This window comes from Chaetura pelagica, unplaced genomic scaffold (assembly GCF_000747805.2).
Source record: "Chaetura pelagica isolate M959 unplaced genomic scaffold, ChaPel_1.0 scaffold3, whole genome shotgun sequence".
Taxonomy (NCBI): Eukaryota; Metazoa; Chordata; class Aves; order Apodiformes; family Apodidae; genus Chaetura; species Chaetura pelagica.
The window spans coordinates 15,017,322-15,033,542 of NW_009952974.1; the positions used below are offsets into that span (position 1 = coordinate 15,017,322).

At 36.3% G+C, this 16,221-nt stretch overlaps 1 protein-coding gene across 1 annotated transcript in view; it reads right to left on the minus strand.

Moving 5' to 3' along the window:
* Nucleotides 1–16,221, minus strand: part of ZNF385B (zinc finger protein 385B) — a 134,152-nt gene that overhangs the window by 25,374 nt on the left and 92,557 nt on the right. The window contains exon 3 of the mRNA XM_009996188.1: nucleotides 7,953–8,063. Within this exon, the coding sequence (XP_009994490.1) occupies nucleotides 7,953–8,063 (111 nt within the window). The remainder of the gene's footprint in view (nucleotides 1–7,952; nucleotides 8,064–16,221) is intronic.

The window sequence follows — 16,221 nt, forward strand, 5'->3', positions numbered from 1 at the left end:
GAAATTCAGGTAAGACTCCAGCACAAAAGATTACAGAAAATTATCCCTGTCAGAAGCAATAATTGATGGTATATTTGACATCAGCACTATTCATTTTGACAGTTCACAAGTGACTGACTTTTAGAATTCATTTGGGATGTGAATGACTAATTAACTGAACTTATTACTACATAAAGAGACAAAATATTAACCTAGCAGATCCCTTCAGTGACAATCTGGTGCAATGTTTGACTAAATCTAATGGTTCAGAATGTATGTGTGTGAGATGAAGATTTTTTTCAGGTTTATTCAGGATGAGCTGAAGTAGTCCCTTGGGAGGTCCTGATGGAAATAAGACCACTGGACTGCCAACACTGAAGCTGAATTCTCAAACCTGCTACCACATTATCCAGCTTGACAATTCACATGTAAAATTAAATATATGTAGAGCAGTTCGACATTAGGGAGGAGAAATACAGAAATAAAGGGAGACTCTGAAATATCCCTGTGGGAAGTCCAGGTTCATGCCTTAAGCTCTGCCACACCAGGTGAATGCCATAACTAAATGGAACCAAACATCGTGGCTTGGAGCTCCTATTTGTTCTTCCCTTGCTACTGCATCTTCTTAAAGCAGGAATTAAATCCTGGATGAGAAGTCTTCTCAACAGCAATTTTATCTCAAATCACCATCTCATTCGATGTCACTACAATTATAAACTCCAATGAAAAATATTTTGTTTAAAATACTACAAAAGCTTTTGTCAGTAACAGTTCAACCACTTACACAATTTACAACTGGAAGACTTAATAGATATATAATAATCTTGAAAATGTCTATTCTGCTTTGGAGTATCTATAAAGATAAATTCTCCCTGCATACCATAACAAATTTTACATAATTTTCAGTTAAAAAAAAGAATCTAACATGTCCTAAATATAGTCATAACATACATTGTAGAAAGATCACTGCTCAACACCTGTGTGCCTGTCCACTTCTATATATCAAGGTGATTCTGATTCCGGGGGACATATCATTAATAAAGAATTTCCTTATTTTAGAATTATTTCAGAATACTTAAAACATCCTCATAATATTCCAGTTTTTATCCTAAATTGTCAATAGCTTGAATTGCCCAAGCTGATACTGAAATCCACAGAAGTTGTATCGCAGCTATAAAAATAAGCCTAAGTAGTGCTGGAAGATAAGCAATATCTTGTAAAAGCATGGATCCTGGCAAGGTGAGTTCCAGACTTCCTGATAACTACAGAATTCCATCATAACTACATAGTCTCAACTACAAAAACAAACAAACAAACAAAACCCCAAGTTTTTTGAAGATGAAGCTCTTAGTGTGGAAGTAGTTAGACTGGCCATAATTGCAACATGATTAGCAGTAAGGAGGAGTGATTTAGTGAAGCATCCCTGTGAGAGCTCTGTTGACATGGCTGCAGGGGCAGTAAGCCTACTACAGAATGCATCTAACTGAGCAAGACTGATGGATCCATAGAATATTGTCATTTCAATTCTCAGCAGCTACTAAACTATAAAGCTCCCTTTCTTAAAATAGTAATTGGTTTACTAAATGTTTGATCACATCATCTACCTGTTAGAACCATACTGTAAGAGTATGCATACTTATGTGAGGAGTATATAAATTTTGAGTAGTTTAGACTGGAATCATAGCTTTAATAAAAATTACATGAAGTGATAATTTAGGAAATGGTATTGAAAAATGTAGGTTTATCTCATTTTATATTAATAATAGAGGTAATTGAAGAAATCTGTGAAACTGGGTTCATACATCTGGCATATCAAAGCTATATGTTATTTTTTCAATTTTGTTCTAAACAGATTTCTAAAACCTAATAGCTCCAAATAGTTAGGTAGATTTCAATTGAAAAGGACATTGAAAAAAATAAAAGCTGAGAAGATCAGTAATGTCATAAGAAGCCAACTCACATTTCAAATACCTAACCAAACTTAGTTAAAAGCTTTGTTAAATAGCTGTTATTTGAAGAGAACTTTCAGCATGTTATAACCCTGCACCCTATAATCATGCAATATTTCTGTCATGTTGGAGCTAATAAATTTCATCATTTTGTCAGTTCTGTCTACAAAACAGAAAATCACTTTCACAAGTTCCTGAGATTTATGATTTTAATTACCTCCTATCTGCTCCACTACCCTCCATAGCCAAAAAATCAATATAAATAGTCTTATTTATAGGGAAACTGTAGAACATTTGACAAAAGATGATGACAGGTGTGTGGATTTTTATTTGATGCTATTGATTATTCTGCAAATTTTCTTTTTGACAATATAAGTGATTCATTCAAATTTGCAAAGCTAACATTTGGTAATACCTGCCTAAACTTCAAAAATTTGCCTTCTGACTTTTAAAAAGTATTATCCCTACTATCACATAATTTTTATTAACTATTAATGTATTCAACAGTAAGATGACATCCAACATGTCTTAATGCCCAACTGTTACATCTGCTTTTTATGATCTGCCTACAAGGTGTTTCTTCTTGATTTCCAGGACTTTGCAGGTGACACCAAAAAGCAATTCTAACTGAGAGCCTTTATTCACAGAGCATCACACCCCACAACCACAAGCTTATTTCAATCAAATGATATCCTGTCAACAAGATGGTACCTACCAGGCTGTATCACAGCCAAAGGCCCTTTCTACAAGAAACAAAGGGTGCAGAGGGAAGCAGATAATTCATTTAGACACGATATGACAAACTATGTTTTCAAAGAAACACCACCAAAAAAAATGAACAAAACCCCCTGTGGACTACTGGCAAGGTGCATTTGTGTTTGGAGTACAGAGAGGTCTGGCTCCTGAGGAAAGGGACTAGATTAGCACTCACATTACTGTAATGTGCCCAAGCTCCAGAAACTCTGTGGACTAGCAATACAAATAAGGAGTCAGAAGAGTAGGGAGAAGGTACTTTAATATAAGGTGATGATTCATAGATATGGGGGAAAATTCTGCAGAGGACAAACAGGTGTCCTTGCAACTGCAACACACTTTTCTCTTATGGCTGCAAGATACAGCGTCAGATGCCATAACACAATCATCATGGGGACAGTGGCCAAAGCACCACAGATGCCAGAGGGACTTAACTGCCACACAGCAGATGCAAGAGATGCTGCAGATTCATCTGGTGGCCACAAGGAATGAGAAAGAATGAGCCAAGAAATGGTAGAGAAGGAATCTATGTGGGATAGAAAACAGCCATTTTTACACTAGCCCTATTGCTCTTGGACACTCTTGTGGGTATCATGAGGACTTAGCAAACTCAAGCTGCTTTTTGTTTCTGCTAGAATGACTGCAATATAAATAATTAATATCAACAAGCCAGACCTATGTAATATGAAAATTTATCTAGCAAATCTTATCTATAGTCCACATAGATATACCATGTGTTCGGAACGAATCCCAGAATTCTTAAAAGAAAAAAAACAAACAACAAACCATCATTTTTTTCTAAGGCTAAGCTAGATCCTTCTCAGCCTGTCTTGCTTCCTCTTGCTGGAATACAGCTACATCCCTTGCTCTGGTGGCCTTTAAGCAAGTGTTAAACCTGAATCATTACCACAATGTGTTCCATGGAAAGGATTCTTCCTCTTCTGCTGCATGGTCTCTGGTGGTAGGAAACATAATTAAGATACTTCTCATTTTTTTCTGAGCTGGATCATAACGTGTAAGACTGAAGCTTGAAATTTGCTGACACTCTTGTCATTGCTGCAGGGGAACACATATTACTACATCATCATGTAGAAATTAAAAGATAAAATGGTGTTAAACAAATATTTTGATGCAAAGATGGAAACACCTATGATTATTCTAATATACTGAAGCAAACTCAACAGTAACTTGATGGATGGTTTTGCCTTTATTTATTTATTTTTTAAACAGGTTTTAAAAATGTGTGTTCCTCTGCATAACAGTATAAAATTTATAAAGGATAGAGATTTCCAGCTTAATTCAACAGCAGTTGACTCCTGATATCTGTCATTAAAAATCAGTTTAGGAAAAGGCCCTTTTCTCTGTTCACATCTCCCTTTTTTGCCATTTCACTTCCCTTTAATTATTGAGTGTGCTAACTAACTTTCCACTTTTCTGGTATAATCTTGATGTCAATTACCTTTCTTCTATTTTTTAAATTCTTTTTCTCCTTACAAAATCCTGCTTCTCACACTCTAGTCTTAAAAAAAAAAAAAAAAAAAAGGAAAATAAAAAAAGAAGAATTAAAGAAAAAGAAAATAAAAGGCAAATCTAATGACTGGGGATACAGTTCTAGAAACAGGTATCCAAGTTCAATTTGGAATGTCCTCAGGTGTCTTGTCTGACTTCCAACTGCAGGTTCTCTGTGAGGTGTACCAGCCTTGTATGGATGTCACAGATACCTTATCCCACCCTAAGTATCAGCTAGAGCATCTTAACTAGATAATGCAAAAAATATTGTTGAAGCAACCTCAGTTATCACTGCAGTCAGGTTAATACCAGTAGTACAGATAAAATTCCCATTCAAGAACCTGAAAGTTAAGGTTATTGAAACCACTTTAGTTTTGTGTTACTTGACAGAGATGGCATTTTATGTTTCTGTTTCTTGGGACTTTGGATCATGTCTTCTGTACTTCAGTTTCTCCTGGAGCTGACAGAGCTTAGAAAGGGTGCTCAAACTGCTTGTGTCAGAATTTATTAGCAAAAAACCACAACTTCCAAACTGACCAAATTGCAGATTATGGATTCTATAAAACATACAGAGTATGATGGCAAATGTCTAAATAGAAGTTAAAACCCATCACTAGTTAGGAAACACCCTGTTCAAGTTATAATATGATAATTCATATAATATGATAATTCATATAATATGAAGCATCACTTCAACGTTAGATATCTTGACTCCCATATTGGAGACAACCTATTTTGAAATTCACTTCCACCCTTCATATCAGACTTTCATTTCCTTCAGGTAGCTGCAGATCCTTGCCTGTGAATCTGATGCCAGAACACTCTCACCAAACTAAATCTGCAGACACTAGCAGAAGAAAACTGAAACCCATGCACTTTACTGTATTAATTTAGTAGGAGGTTTGACAACTATAAATTTACTAGTCTGATTTTTTAATTTTTTTTTTTCTATTGATCCAGACCACTGAGTGTCCACAGTGTGAGGAAAAGATTGCAGGCAAGGAAACCAATACTTTTCTTCTCACAGATGAACAGCCACTGTGCCATGTTACTCATGCAATACGTAAAGCATTACTAGATCAGATCAGAATCTTTAACAAGGAGCATGTCAGACTTGTAGAGCTAAAAGAAACTGTTATTGTGAAGTGCCTGTACTACAAATCTCATTCTGCAGTGTGCTATGCTCAAGGTCTTAATGCAGGTTATCACAGTTTGATGCCACCCGAAAGGTGCTCAATACATTCTTAGGATGTCACATGGTGGAAAAGATTCACTGAAAGATTCAACAGCTACAAGGTTCACAAATACCTGACTCCCTTTTCCCTGATGCTCTAACACAGAAGGGATTGTAAAGACCATTCCATCCCATAAGCATAATGTCACATTACAAAAGGACCAAAATAAGATCTCAGTCTCTCAGGGATTAAAAAAGGCAATACATAGATAAAGAACTCCTAAGGTCAGAAAATGGAACCTGAAGAAAAGGTTTAAAATCTTATGTAAGCTTCCCAGGAGAAGCTGAATAACCTGATGAAAGGCTAAATAGCTTTTAAAATAGAAATGCTATATTATGAAAACTTTTTATCCAAGTATTTCTTTGTTATGTGGTTATGAAATATTTGTGAAACTTAACTGTAATAATACCAGAAAATACTTAAACATAACACTACCTCATTCTAGAATCAAATTTCCACTTTGTTTTTGAATGCCCTGGTAAAGCAAACTTGCTGTAGAAGTTAAGGAACTGCATTTTTTCACCAACAGTATCACAGTCATGATGTTTCATCTTTTCTTTCAACAATCCATTACAAAAGAATTATGATATTTTCTAGTAACTAGAGCTGAGCTTATTGATCACATTTAGAAAGGAGCGTGACACCTATGAATATGCCCACCCCAGAAGAAGAAACAAGGCTATAATCCAGCATGCTTTTGTGATGCTACTAATGAAAGCAGAATAAATTACGCACTTTGTGCTCTGCTGTCAGTAAGTAGATACGCAGCAAGTGCAGATAGAAAAAAATGCTTGGTTGGCAGATGCAAGAAATTATATATTTCAGCTCTTTTTCTGTTTTGAGACACTAAACTGTGATTCAATCTGCCTCAAGTGCTGTTTGCCCACCTGAATGTCATACAAAGTGAGTGACTCCTCCAGGAACAGGCTGAGCTGCCTCCCTGATTAGAGAGTAGGGTCCAGCTCAAAATCAAGATTCAGATCTACGGAGTCCAGGGAAATTTTAAAAAATAACTTTATTGCTTCCTTGTTTTAATCAATAAAAGTAGGTATCTGAGCCAAGTATCAGAGCAGAAAGCTTTTTTTTTTTTTGCATCTTAACCTTAGAGAGGAAAGATGAGTGAACTAAATTTTAAATAATGACTTTTGGAATCAGTTTAATTAAGTAGATATTGCCACTTCAAAGGAAGTTTAATAAGCTTGTCAAAATAAGACAAATTTAAAAATAAATTTGAAGGTAAAACAGCACTGCTTCAAAATCCATACCAGCAAAGACAAGAAAGCCAAACTGGGGAAACCACTTACAGGACATTTTCAGGGTGGAACGCTAGAGGCAAAGAAAACAGAGCAACATGTATAGGTGCTTCACTGCAAATCTCTAGCTGAACAACGAACTTGATGGCTTTGAGGAGATGTCTGCAAACTATTTCTTAGATTGAAATTGTAGCAGCAAAATACGCATAACACATCATTTAAGGATTTGTTCTTACACTTGAGATCAACAAAAAAACCTGAACATTTCTCCTTTTTTTAAATTAGCTTAAGGACATTAGTAAGTATTCTCCAAGAACAAATGTTTTTAAAGTGTCAAAGGTCATAATTTTCTTAGATATAGTTTTCTTAAATTTCTTTAATTTTTAATCTTCTCAGGAAAAACATTAAATGGATGTATATTTGGAACATTATCAGTAGATGTCCTCTTTTGTAATGCATTTTTTAATTATCCAAAAGAAATAGAAAAATAGAATCATCAGGGTTGGAAAAGACCCTCGAGATCATCCAGTCCAACCATCTGCCCTACAGTCTCTAACCACTAAATCATCTCTTGAAACACCATGTCCACCCATTTTTTTAACACCTCCCGGGACAGCGCCTCTACCACCTCCCTAGGCAGCCTGTTCAAACACCTCACCACTCTTTCTGTCAATAAATCTTTCCTAATATCCAATCTGAACCTTCCCTGGTGCAGCTTAACCTCATATCCTCTTGTTCTGTCACTGGCCACTAGGGAGAACAGGCCAAAACACCTCACCACAACCTCCTCTCAGGTAGTTGTAGAGAGCAATGAGGTCTCCCCTCAGCCTCCTTCAGGCTGAACAGCCTCTGCTCCCTCAGCCTTTCCTCATAAGACCTGTTCTTCAGACCTCTAATCAGCCTACTTGCCCTTCTCTGCACCGTCTCCAGAACCTCGAAGTCCTGAGAAGTCACAGGGAAGCTTCTTATAAACAACCACCACCAACAAAACAAACCCATTTCTGTAAGTACCTTTTGAAGGTTACTGGACTGCCAATGGGATATTGTTCATGGATGTGGCACTGGATATTGAGCCAGACTCATTCAAGAAAATCAGAGAATGATGTACCTTTATAGACTTCCACCTCTGAGTGGACAAAATATCAGCCCAGCAAGCTGAGCAAATACAGGCAGAACTATCGATTTGTTTGAGAAAAAGATGTTTAGATTAATTATACCTAATGTACACACTCACCCCCCCCCAAAAAAAAGGAATGAAAATAGCCAATACTCACATCAGAGTTAAAGCGAAGCTGACAGACATTACAGGAAATTACTTGTTTCTTCTTTGGGGGAATGGACACTCCAAATGTGTGGTTTATGACTGCTTTTTGCACAGGATCCATCTGGAGAACAAATAATAATAAATTTACAACTTTTTAGGGCAATATACAGTACAGAAGAAAAATAAAAAATAACAGCAAAGAAAGCAGAAGACAAAACTTCCATTTCTTGTGTGTCTGTGTTCAGGTTTTATTTTGTTTGTTTTTGTTTGGTTTTCTGTTTGTTTTGGGTTTTGTTTGGTTGTTTTTTTTGTTTTAGATAAACAGGAGTAAATACAATTTCAGCCCTCAGAATAATTAGATTTAACATAAGTTAAGGAATTTAGTAGCATGCCAGAGCTTATGAAGAAAAGCTCCATTATTGCTGCCATCCCCAGGCTACTAAATAGTTCCTCTCCAGCCCTGCACATCTTCCATGCTGCAAGGTCCCACTATCAACTCCAAATTGCAAACAGCTCATTGAGAGTCCTCACCTATCACCTGTTGACCCAACAGAACCATTAGATACCAGCACTTATTTGGAAAATCTTGTCTTCTAGAGACCTCTTTGTGAGAGGAGGTCCTTTGCAGACTCTATGAGAAACACCATTTGCTGGGCAAAAATGTCACAATTCCCAAACATTTCCATGCAGAACTGCTGAGTGACAAAGCCCATGGGAAGCCTGAAGTTTGCAGGAGAATGTAGGTAGTGTTTGCACCAGGAAAAGATATTGAAGTTAATGTGCTTCAGAAAACATTCTAGCACTGTGAAAAACGTGAGGTAAGTGAAGCACTGAACATTTTAAGGAACTGGGAACTAACTACATCTTCTCTAAATACCAGGACTCCTGTTGGTCACCAGTTTAGAACAGCCTCAAGATCTGAGAGAGCTCTGTTGCAATTTTCCTGATACGTCATGGATACAGATTAAAATTAATTTCCTGACTCAAAAAATAATCAAACATATATTTCTTATTCAAATAGAATATCTGGTTGATCTCGCAGCTGATCCTGCTCTGAGCAAGAGGTTGGACCAGATGATCTTTGAGGTCCCTTTCAGCCAAATTATTATGTGAGCATCTGTGCACGTGTGGTCCTCTGTCCTTATTTGAGATGAGAAATGGATTCTGAAGAGGAGAGGACAAAAACTAGCATTCTATAAGAAAAGACAAGTGCTTATTTCTCAACCTTATTTTTAAACCAGCACAGGAGGAAACAGTTCCATTTGTTATAAAGTTATCTTTTTCTGAAGCTTGCTTTGCAGTCACGGTGAATGATTTATTTTTTTTTTTCCTCTTTACAGCAGCATTTCAAGAAATCAAATTGGCTGTTCAATCTTGGGTGGTACACATCACATAGTCGATACTAAGCTGACTTACAAAAGGAAGAGAGAAAAGCTGGATTTACTGACTCATTAAAGAATTATAACACCAAATTAGCTGCTTCCAGACTTTCTGAACCTGAGCATAAAGGCTATAATTTTCTCTTAGTACATATTTAAGCTTCAAGAGAAGCCTGCACTAATGAGGATTTTCTTCACATATATGTACATGCAAATAAGTACACAAATTCAAGAAAAATTTATTGCATATCTGCCTAAGAAAATATTTTCTTATAATTTGAAACACTAAACAGATTTTTGGACTATGGTACACAGGTTTATTGCTAGATTCCTTTAAATCAAATATACACCTAGGTAAATGTCACTGCTAAAATTTTCTTCTGGAGCGATGATATGATTTTTATCAGCTTTTGCCATTAAATACTGTATTTTATTGCCATAGGGTTATATAAGACAATTATAGAAGTAAAAACACTACCTACAATAAAATGTTGTTGTTACAATGAATGTGATAAAGTCTAAAGAAATGCCTAAAACAAATGTAATTATTTCTTTCTTCCTCTGTTTCTAGAATATAGTGACAGTCCAAAGTTCAAAAGGTTAAAATGTAATAAAGAAGTTCTGTTTCTGACTTGTACCATTTATTAAATCACCCTGCATGATATATAACAATTATATATGCAGATTAAAGTTTGTTGAGCATCCATTTTATAATGGATATGGCAGTCAATCTATATTACTACATTTAAAATATTAAAACATTGCTGTATCATTAGGGGATAACTGTGGGGTTTTTTTCTAAATTGAAAAGTATGTTTTGTATTCCAACTTAACTACTAATTGTTATACCATGTATCCTAGAACAAAAGAGTAATGCTGAGAAGTACCTCTACCATTTGAAGTGTCTGAGGTCAGTGGAAAAAATAGCAAAAATACCCACTAGCATTGCAATTCCATTTAAAGAAATAAAAAGGGAAAAAAGCAGCAGTGATCAATGACTCCTCTGTGCATCCCCAGTAACAATCCAGAGTGCTGGCACTAGGCAATGCAGCTCAAAACCATACAATGCAGACTACCCACAAAGTCCCCATTTCAAACAGATGTGGCAGCACAAGGACAAAATCTACACAAATAATACAGTTCATGCTGCCTCTAGAAAGTACCTATGGGGATCCCCAGGGGAACAGTTAATGATCCTTCCCAAACCAGAGCCCCACATGTAGTCAACCTGGTCATGATTAGAATTCAAGAAGTGCAACATTAACAATTAATAGGTTTTAAATATATCAGAAACAGGGGTGGATTACAGCATGCTGGAAAACTAAAATAGTATCTCTCTGTCAGAAGATTAATGCTGCAGGGTAAACTGATGTCAGATCACTACATAAAATTATCCCCTTCATTGCAGGGAGTAAGGAAAGAAGTAGGAAAGAGGAAGAGAGTAATTTGTTGAGGTACATATTGGGAAATGCCACAGCATACTATGCACCAATATTTAAAAAACTGTTGAATAAAACAAAATAATGACAGACAGTAGCATCTACCAGAAATGTTAATAAAAATATGCACTATGCTGTTTATGCTACAGGAGAAATTAATAAAGCAATTCTCAGTGCTCTGGAAGCCGTAACTAAGTTTAACAACCTTTTAGTCTCATTCTCCTATTTCCATTAGTGTAATGAAAAGTTAAATTTAAAAATGTCTTTCTAACAAAGTTGAAGATACTATCTTTTTGCAATGAATCTTCTTAAAAAAACCCAAAATACTGAAGTGAGCAAGCACTAACAGAATGTGGACAGCTTTCTGCAATAACCTACCACTACTATGTCCTGATTTCAAATCATATAAACATGAGGAATACTCTACAGCTAATGCGATTGGTGACAATGACTTTCCAAGTACCTAAAAAAAGCAAATGTAAAACCAAACAATCCAAAGGCAAAGAACTGCTAAACTCTACTGAAGCACTACCTATGCTATTGTTGTATCCCTTAAAACAATCATATGCAGTTATCAACAGAACAGCAGCAGCATAAACATACGTTGTATTTCCCCAAACTATTTTTGCAAGGTTTGTATATTTTTCCACCAAAAATTTTCCAGAGCCAAGTATTTTCTGTGTATTTGGCAAATCCCAGTGACTTTCTCTTGCACAGTCATCCCTTGAACTGATGTAAAACAGTTTGCACTTTTTGCATTGAATTCCAATGCCTACAATGTGCTGTGTCAAGAAACCATTCTTTTTGTGGAAAAGTAGTTCCATGCAATTCCATTTCATAAGCCTATACCACATCATAAGTTCTGTCTCTGTTGCTTAGTCATTCTGTGCATGGAAACTGTTCTGTTCCTTTGAGCATCCTCGTACCCTTCTCAATTCTACCACAATTTAACAAAATCAATCAAGTATTTTGAAGGCATGGACAGGAACAATATACAATACTCAGAGTGGATTATTACTGAACTCTGAGCTGATGGTTCCATGGAATCACTATTATAAACCTGAAATCTCACTCCCTAATATTAATGGCCAATTTATAGCACAATACTTCCCAGGCAAAGTTTTGTGTTCTTCCTTGCATGTGCATCACTTTTATTTATCTAGACAGAACTTCACCAACCATTTATTGTCTGGCTTTTCACTCACAGTAAGGTCTTTCACAAAGTTTTGGTCTTTCTTTGTCCTTACTACTTTGGAAAACTTCACCATTAGTAAACTCCCTCACTTACCTCACAATTATCTTTGTGGCATGCAAGAATCCTCTTAGGCCAATTTAGTTTTCTTAAAAGTTTTTGCCAAGGGGTTTTGCAAAAACCCTTTTGATAATTCAAAATATGCCCGTTAAAATATCCTTATTCACATTTGCTGACCTCTACGAAGAGATGGGAATTATTTCTAAAAATATTAAAATATTAAAAAATAAGAAATATAAAAATAAATAAATTAATAAATATTAAAATATTAAAATAAAAATATTTCTAAAAATATCATAAAAATATTATGTTGGCACTTCAGATGCAGTCTACAGTATGAGATGTCCTCTTACACTATTCTTATTGAGGATTCTATTAATTTGCCTGACAAAACTATGCCACCCAAAAGCTTACATTCTCCATGGAATAGGTTTTAAAAACCTGCATCACATATGCCACCTTTGAGTCCTCAGGTACAAAAGCAGTTTCATGTGATCTGTTACACATTGTCAGTAATTCAACATTTTCATCCTTGAATTTTCTTATAATTCTCTCTATCTGAAGCTCTGTCATCGTACCACAGACTCTGATGCCTTCTGGAAACTGAACCGGACTAATGAAAGACATAAAAGTAGGCACGTGAGGGGGGAAGAAGAAGAAAAAAAGAAAAAAAGAAAAAAAAAAAAGAAAAAAATAAAGGAAAAAAAAAAGAAAAAAAAGAAGGAAAGAGCAAGTGCATCAAGAGAACTCCTTTGGTGAAACTGAAGTTCTGGTTATTTTAAAAGATCTCTTCACACACAGCAGGCAGTACAAACACCAATTTGTGAGCCTCAGAAATAAAGGGCACTGATCCTGTCAGGAGGTAAGTTGCTGCAAACAGAAAGGTTAGGTAGCATTTCTAAGTCTTTTGTTTAAGTGAGGTGACACTATATTGCAAGAAAAGCTGCTTTTTGTAATGTTTGAACTCCAGAACATTTTTATTAGTTTTTGCTGAGATGCATTCTCCAGTTTAAAGCTTTAGATACAACCAGATGTTTATCTGAGTCTAAGCTTTTGGTGCTTGACTAGTATCCACGGCTAAGCTGTTGGCTTCATGTCTGAGCTAGTGACAGTGCACTGATTTACATTTCCTTTTCTACCTAATGACCTAATTTCTAAGCTTTCATTTTCTTAGCTATTGAAGCATGCTAGGGAAGTCTCATACATGCTATTGCCACCACTCCAACAAAACTCCAAAAGCTCTATCTTTTTATAACAGCAGCATAACCATAAATCTGAGTAAGGTTTAAATTTGTGACTGGGAATTTTTGCCCACAGTTAATTTACCTCTCATCATGATATAACTCTTGAATTTAATCTAGAGTTGCCTGTTAGACAAACATTTGTAAACAGAATATTGGTGAGTATAAGAGATCTGAGTATCACACCCACTGGGCATCAAGAAGCCTTTGAAAAACACCAAGTGGCCCTACAGCATACTGGGTTGTTTCACTCTGATAACGCAAAACTTTAAGCCACATGTGGAAAAAACTGCTAATATAATCCAATGTTTCCCTTCAGCAATCAAACGGAGAAAACAATGTCATAGATAAACTAACAATGCAGGAGCTGCACCTAAATTAAGGTCTGGAATTTTCTTAAACCGTTGGACAACACTCCTTATTTGTATGCCATTTTTGTGATCATGTAAATAGACAGACAGCAATAAACATCCTGTAGATCAGATCTTTTCAACATCCTTCTGGATTACAAGGCCTCATCAGGGAACATATTTCTCATTTGGCTACTGCTAAATGTAATTTACTGTTCCAGTAAACACTAAACTGTTGTACATTGCCTTGCTTATTTTGCGTCACCAGAACACCTGAGTCAGCTCTACCAATAGAGCTCTACGTGAACAGAGGTAGTAGGGAGGTGGGTACCAGTCGGCTTTCCCAGGAAACAAGTGATAGGAGAAGATGAAATGGCCTCAAGTTGCACGAGGGGAGGCTTAGATTGGATACTAGGAAAAATTTCTTCACCAAAAGGGTTATCAAGCACTGGCACAGGCTGGTAAGAGAAATAGTTCATTCACCATACCTGGAGGTGTTTGAATGATGTGCAGATGTGTCACTCAGGGATATGGTTTAGTGGTGGCCTTGGTATTGTTAGGTTAACAGTCGGACTTAATGATCTTAAGCATCTTGTCCAACCTAAATGATTCTATGACATGCATAACTTCCTTTTATTGTGGGAATGCTGCCAGTGCTCCCCCCATATTGGCTCTCCTTGACTAGCACAGAGAGTGTCTCCTCAGGGATGTATTTCTGTAAGATGAGCCTGCAGTTCTCTAACCATCTCCCCACACCTCTGTCTCTATGCTCTTCACAACATTTGAGGGTTTAAAAAAAAATAGGCAGATGTAAATGTCCAATAACTAATCCAGGGGAGGACTCCTGTCAGATTCCCAGCAGCTGACTCAGACTGTGTGAATATTTAATTAGAATAGAAAGAAATATTATTTTACAACATTATGGGTTACTTACCATAACACTGTCGTCTGAGGGCTGCTTAATCACATTTGATTGTTTAACGGGTTCTCTTAATGCACTCACATGTAACACATATGCACAGAGCATGAAATCTGGATCTCCCTGAAATCAAACTGCATCCATGATTATTTTTTTTTTTTCATTTTAATATTCAGAGTAGATGTCTTTCACCAGGTGCAGAAAGACGTAAGTATCCATTAAGACAGAACTCAGACCACAGGGCCAGTACCTATCTCCCTTCCCTTCTGCATGGTTTCCAAAATACAGTAACAACATTGTACTCTGAAGGCAAATCCGTCTGAATGCAACTTTTCCCTGTTTGTCTCTCTCCCTCTTGCTCAATTTGGCAGCAAGCTCCAGCTTCTCTGAGGAAAACAGTGGCTGTGTTAAATGTGACCTCCACACACTACTACTAGTCAGTGAAATCAGCCTTGAGACATTTCAAAACAAAACTTTTGCACTTGCTAACATGTCAGATACTACAGCTATCCATGAAAAGTTCTTGAAATAACAGCGAGTGCTTGAAAAATAAAAAAGGAAAGAGACAGCTTTGGAGTTTGTACTTCTACTTCATATATAGTACACAACAACTAAAAGGGCACTTCATTTCTTAAAAGGGGTGAAAGATTAATAAATTCAGCTTCCTTATTTTCCCTTAGAAATTAATTCAGCTATTTTTATTTTTGTAAATTCCACATTATCTCTGTTAACAGGACTGCAGGGCTGGAATCCTGGACTTGGGAGACCTATTTTCTGTCTCGGGCCACCAGCAGTTAGGCTTCCCTCCCTACTTTTTTTGTGTCCACTACTATGGCATAACATGAAGTCACTTGTTGTGCTACCTCTTTCATGTGTCTCCTTTAAAAGTACAGCTTGTGTGGAAAAATTACAAAGGGGATGATTCTCTCTGCATGCCTGTACTCACAATCACACAGAATACTGAAAGCAGTGTCTGCAGTAAATTCATACATTTGTTTTAGGAACCATTATATATGATTTCCTGAAAAATCTGTGGTACAATTTCATTTACTGGAGAGTTTTGGCCCTTCCTATTATCAAGTCATAAAATCTGTGGTCAATCAGATCCTAAATTTTGGGAAAAAAACCTCAACAGCTTCATCTAAAGGTTTCCAACTAAGTTAATTTACATCACTGTGGAAGAGATGCTTCCTGTGTCTATTATAAACCACTCAATCTAATGGTGCTTCTCTACTAAAGGTCACCCTAATCTCAAATACCTTCTGAATGAGTAAGCACTTCTACACTGCAATCAGTTCAGCTCTTGTGCCTATCAAGGAACTAAGGAACATAAGTTCTTTAAGCCTCCCACTAAAAAAGCCTTGATTCATTTGGTAGGTTTTCTCTGACACATTTTCAGATTTTCAACATTCCATTAAAACATAGGTACTAAAAACCAGAACAATATGTTTAAACATACATTCTTTTTACCTATTTTAAAAAAAAATTATTTTTTTTTTTAGCAAGAAATGCATTAATCATCTTGCCCCAGCACTGACCTGGGATAACAGCCCTAAATCTTTGCTAACATGTCCATTTATCCATTCTTTGTGCCAGTACAAATAACTTCACCATCCCATGTCCTTCTCTATCTTGGGATGTGCTCTAACCTAGTACGGGAGAGGGAGCTGGCTGAATTAGCAGCAAAGTGGGAATATTA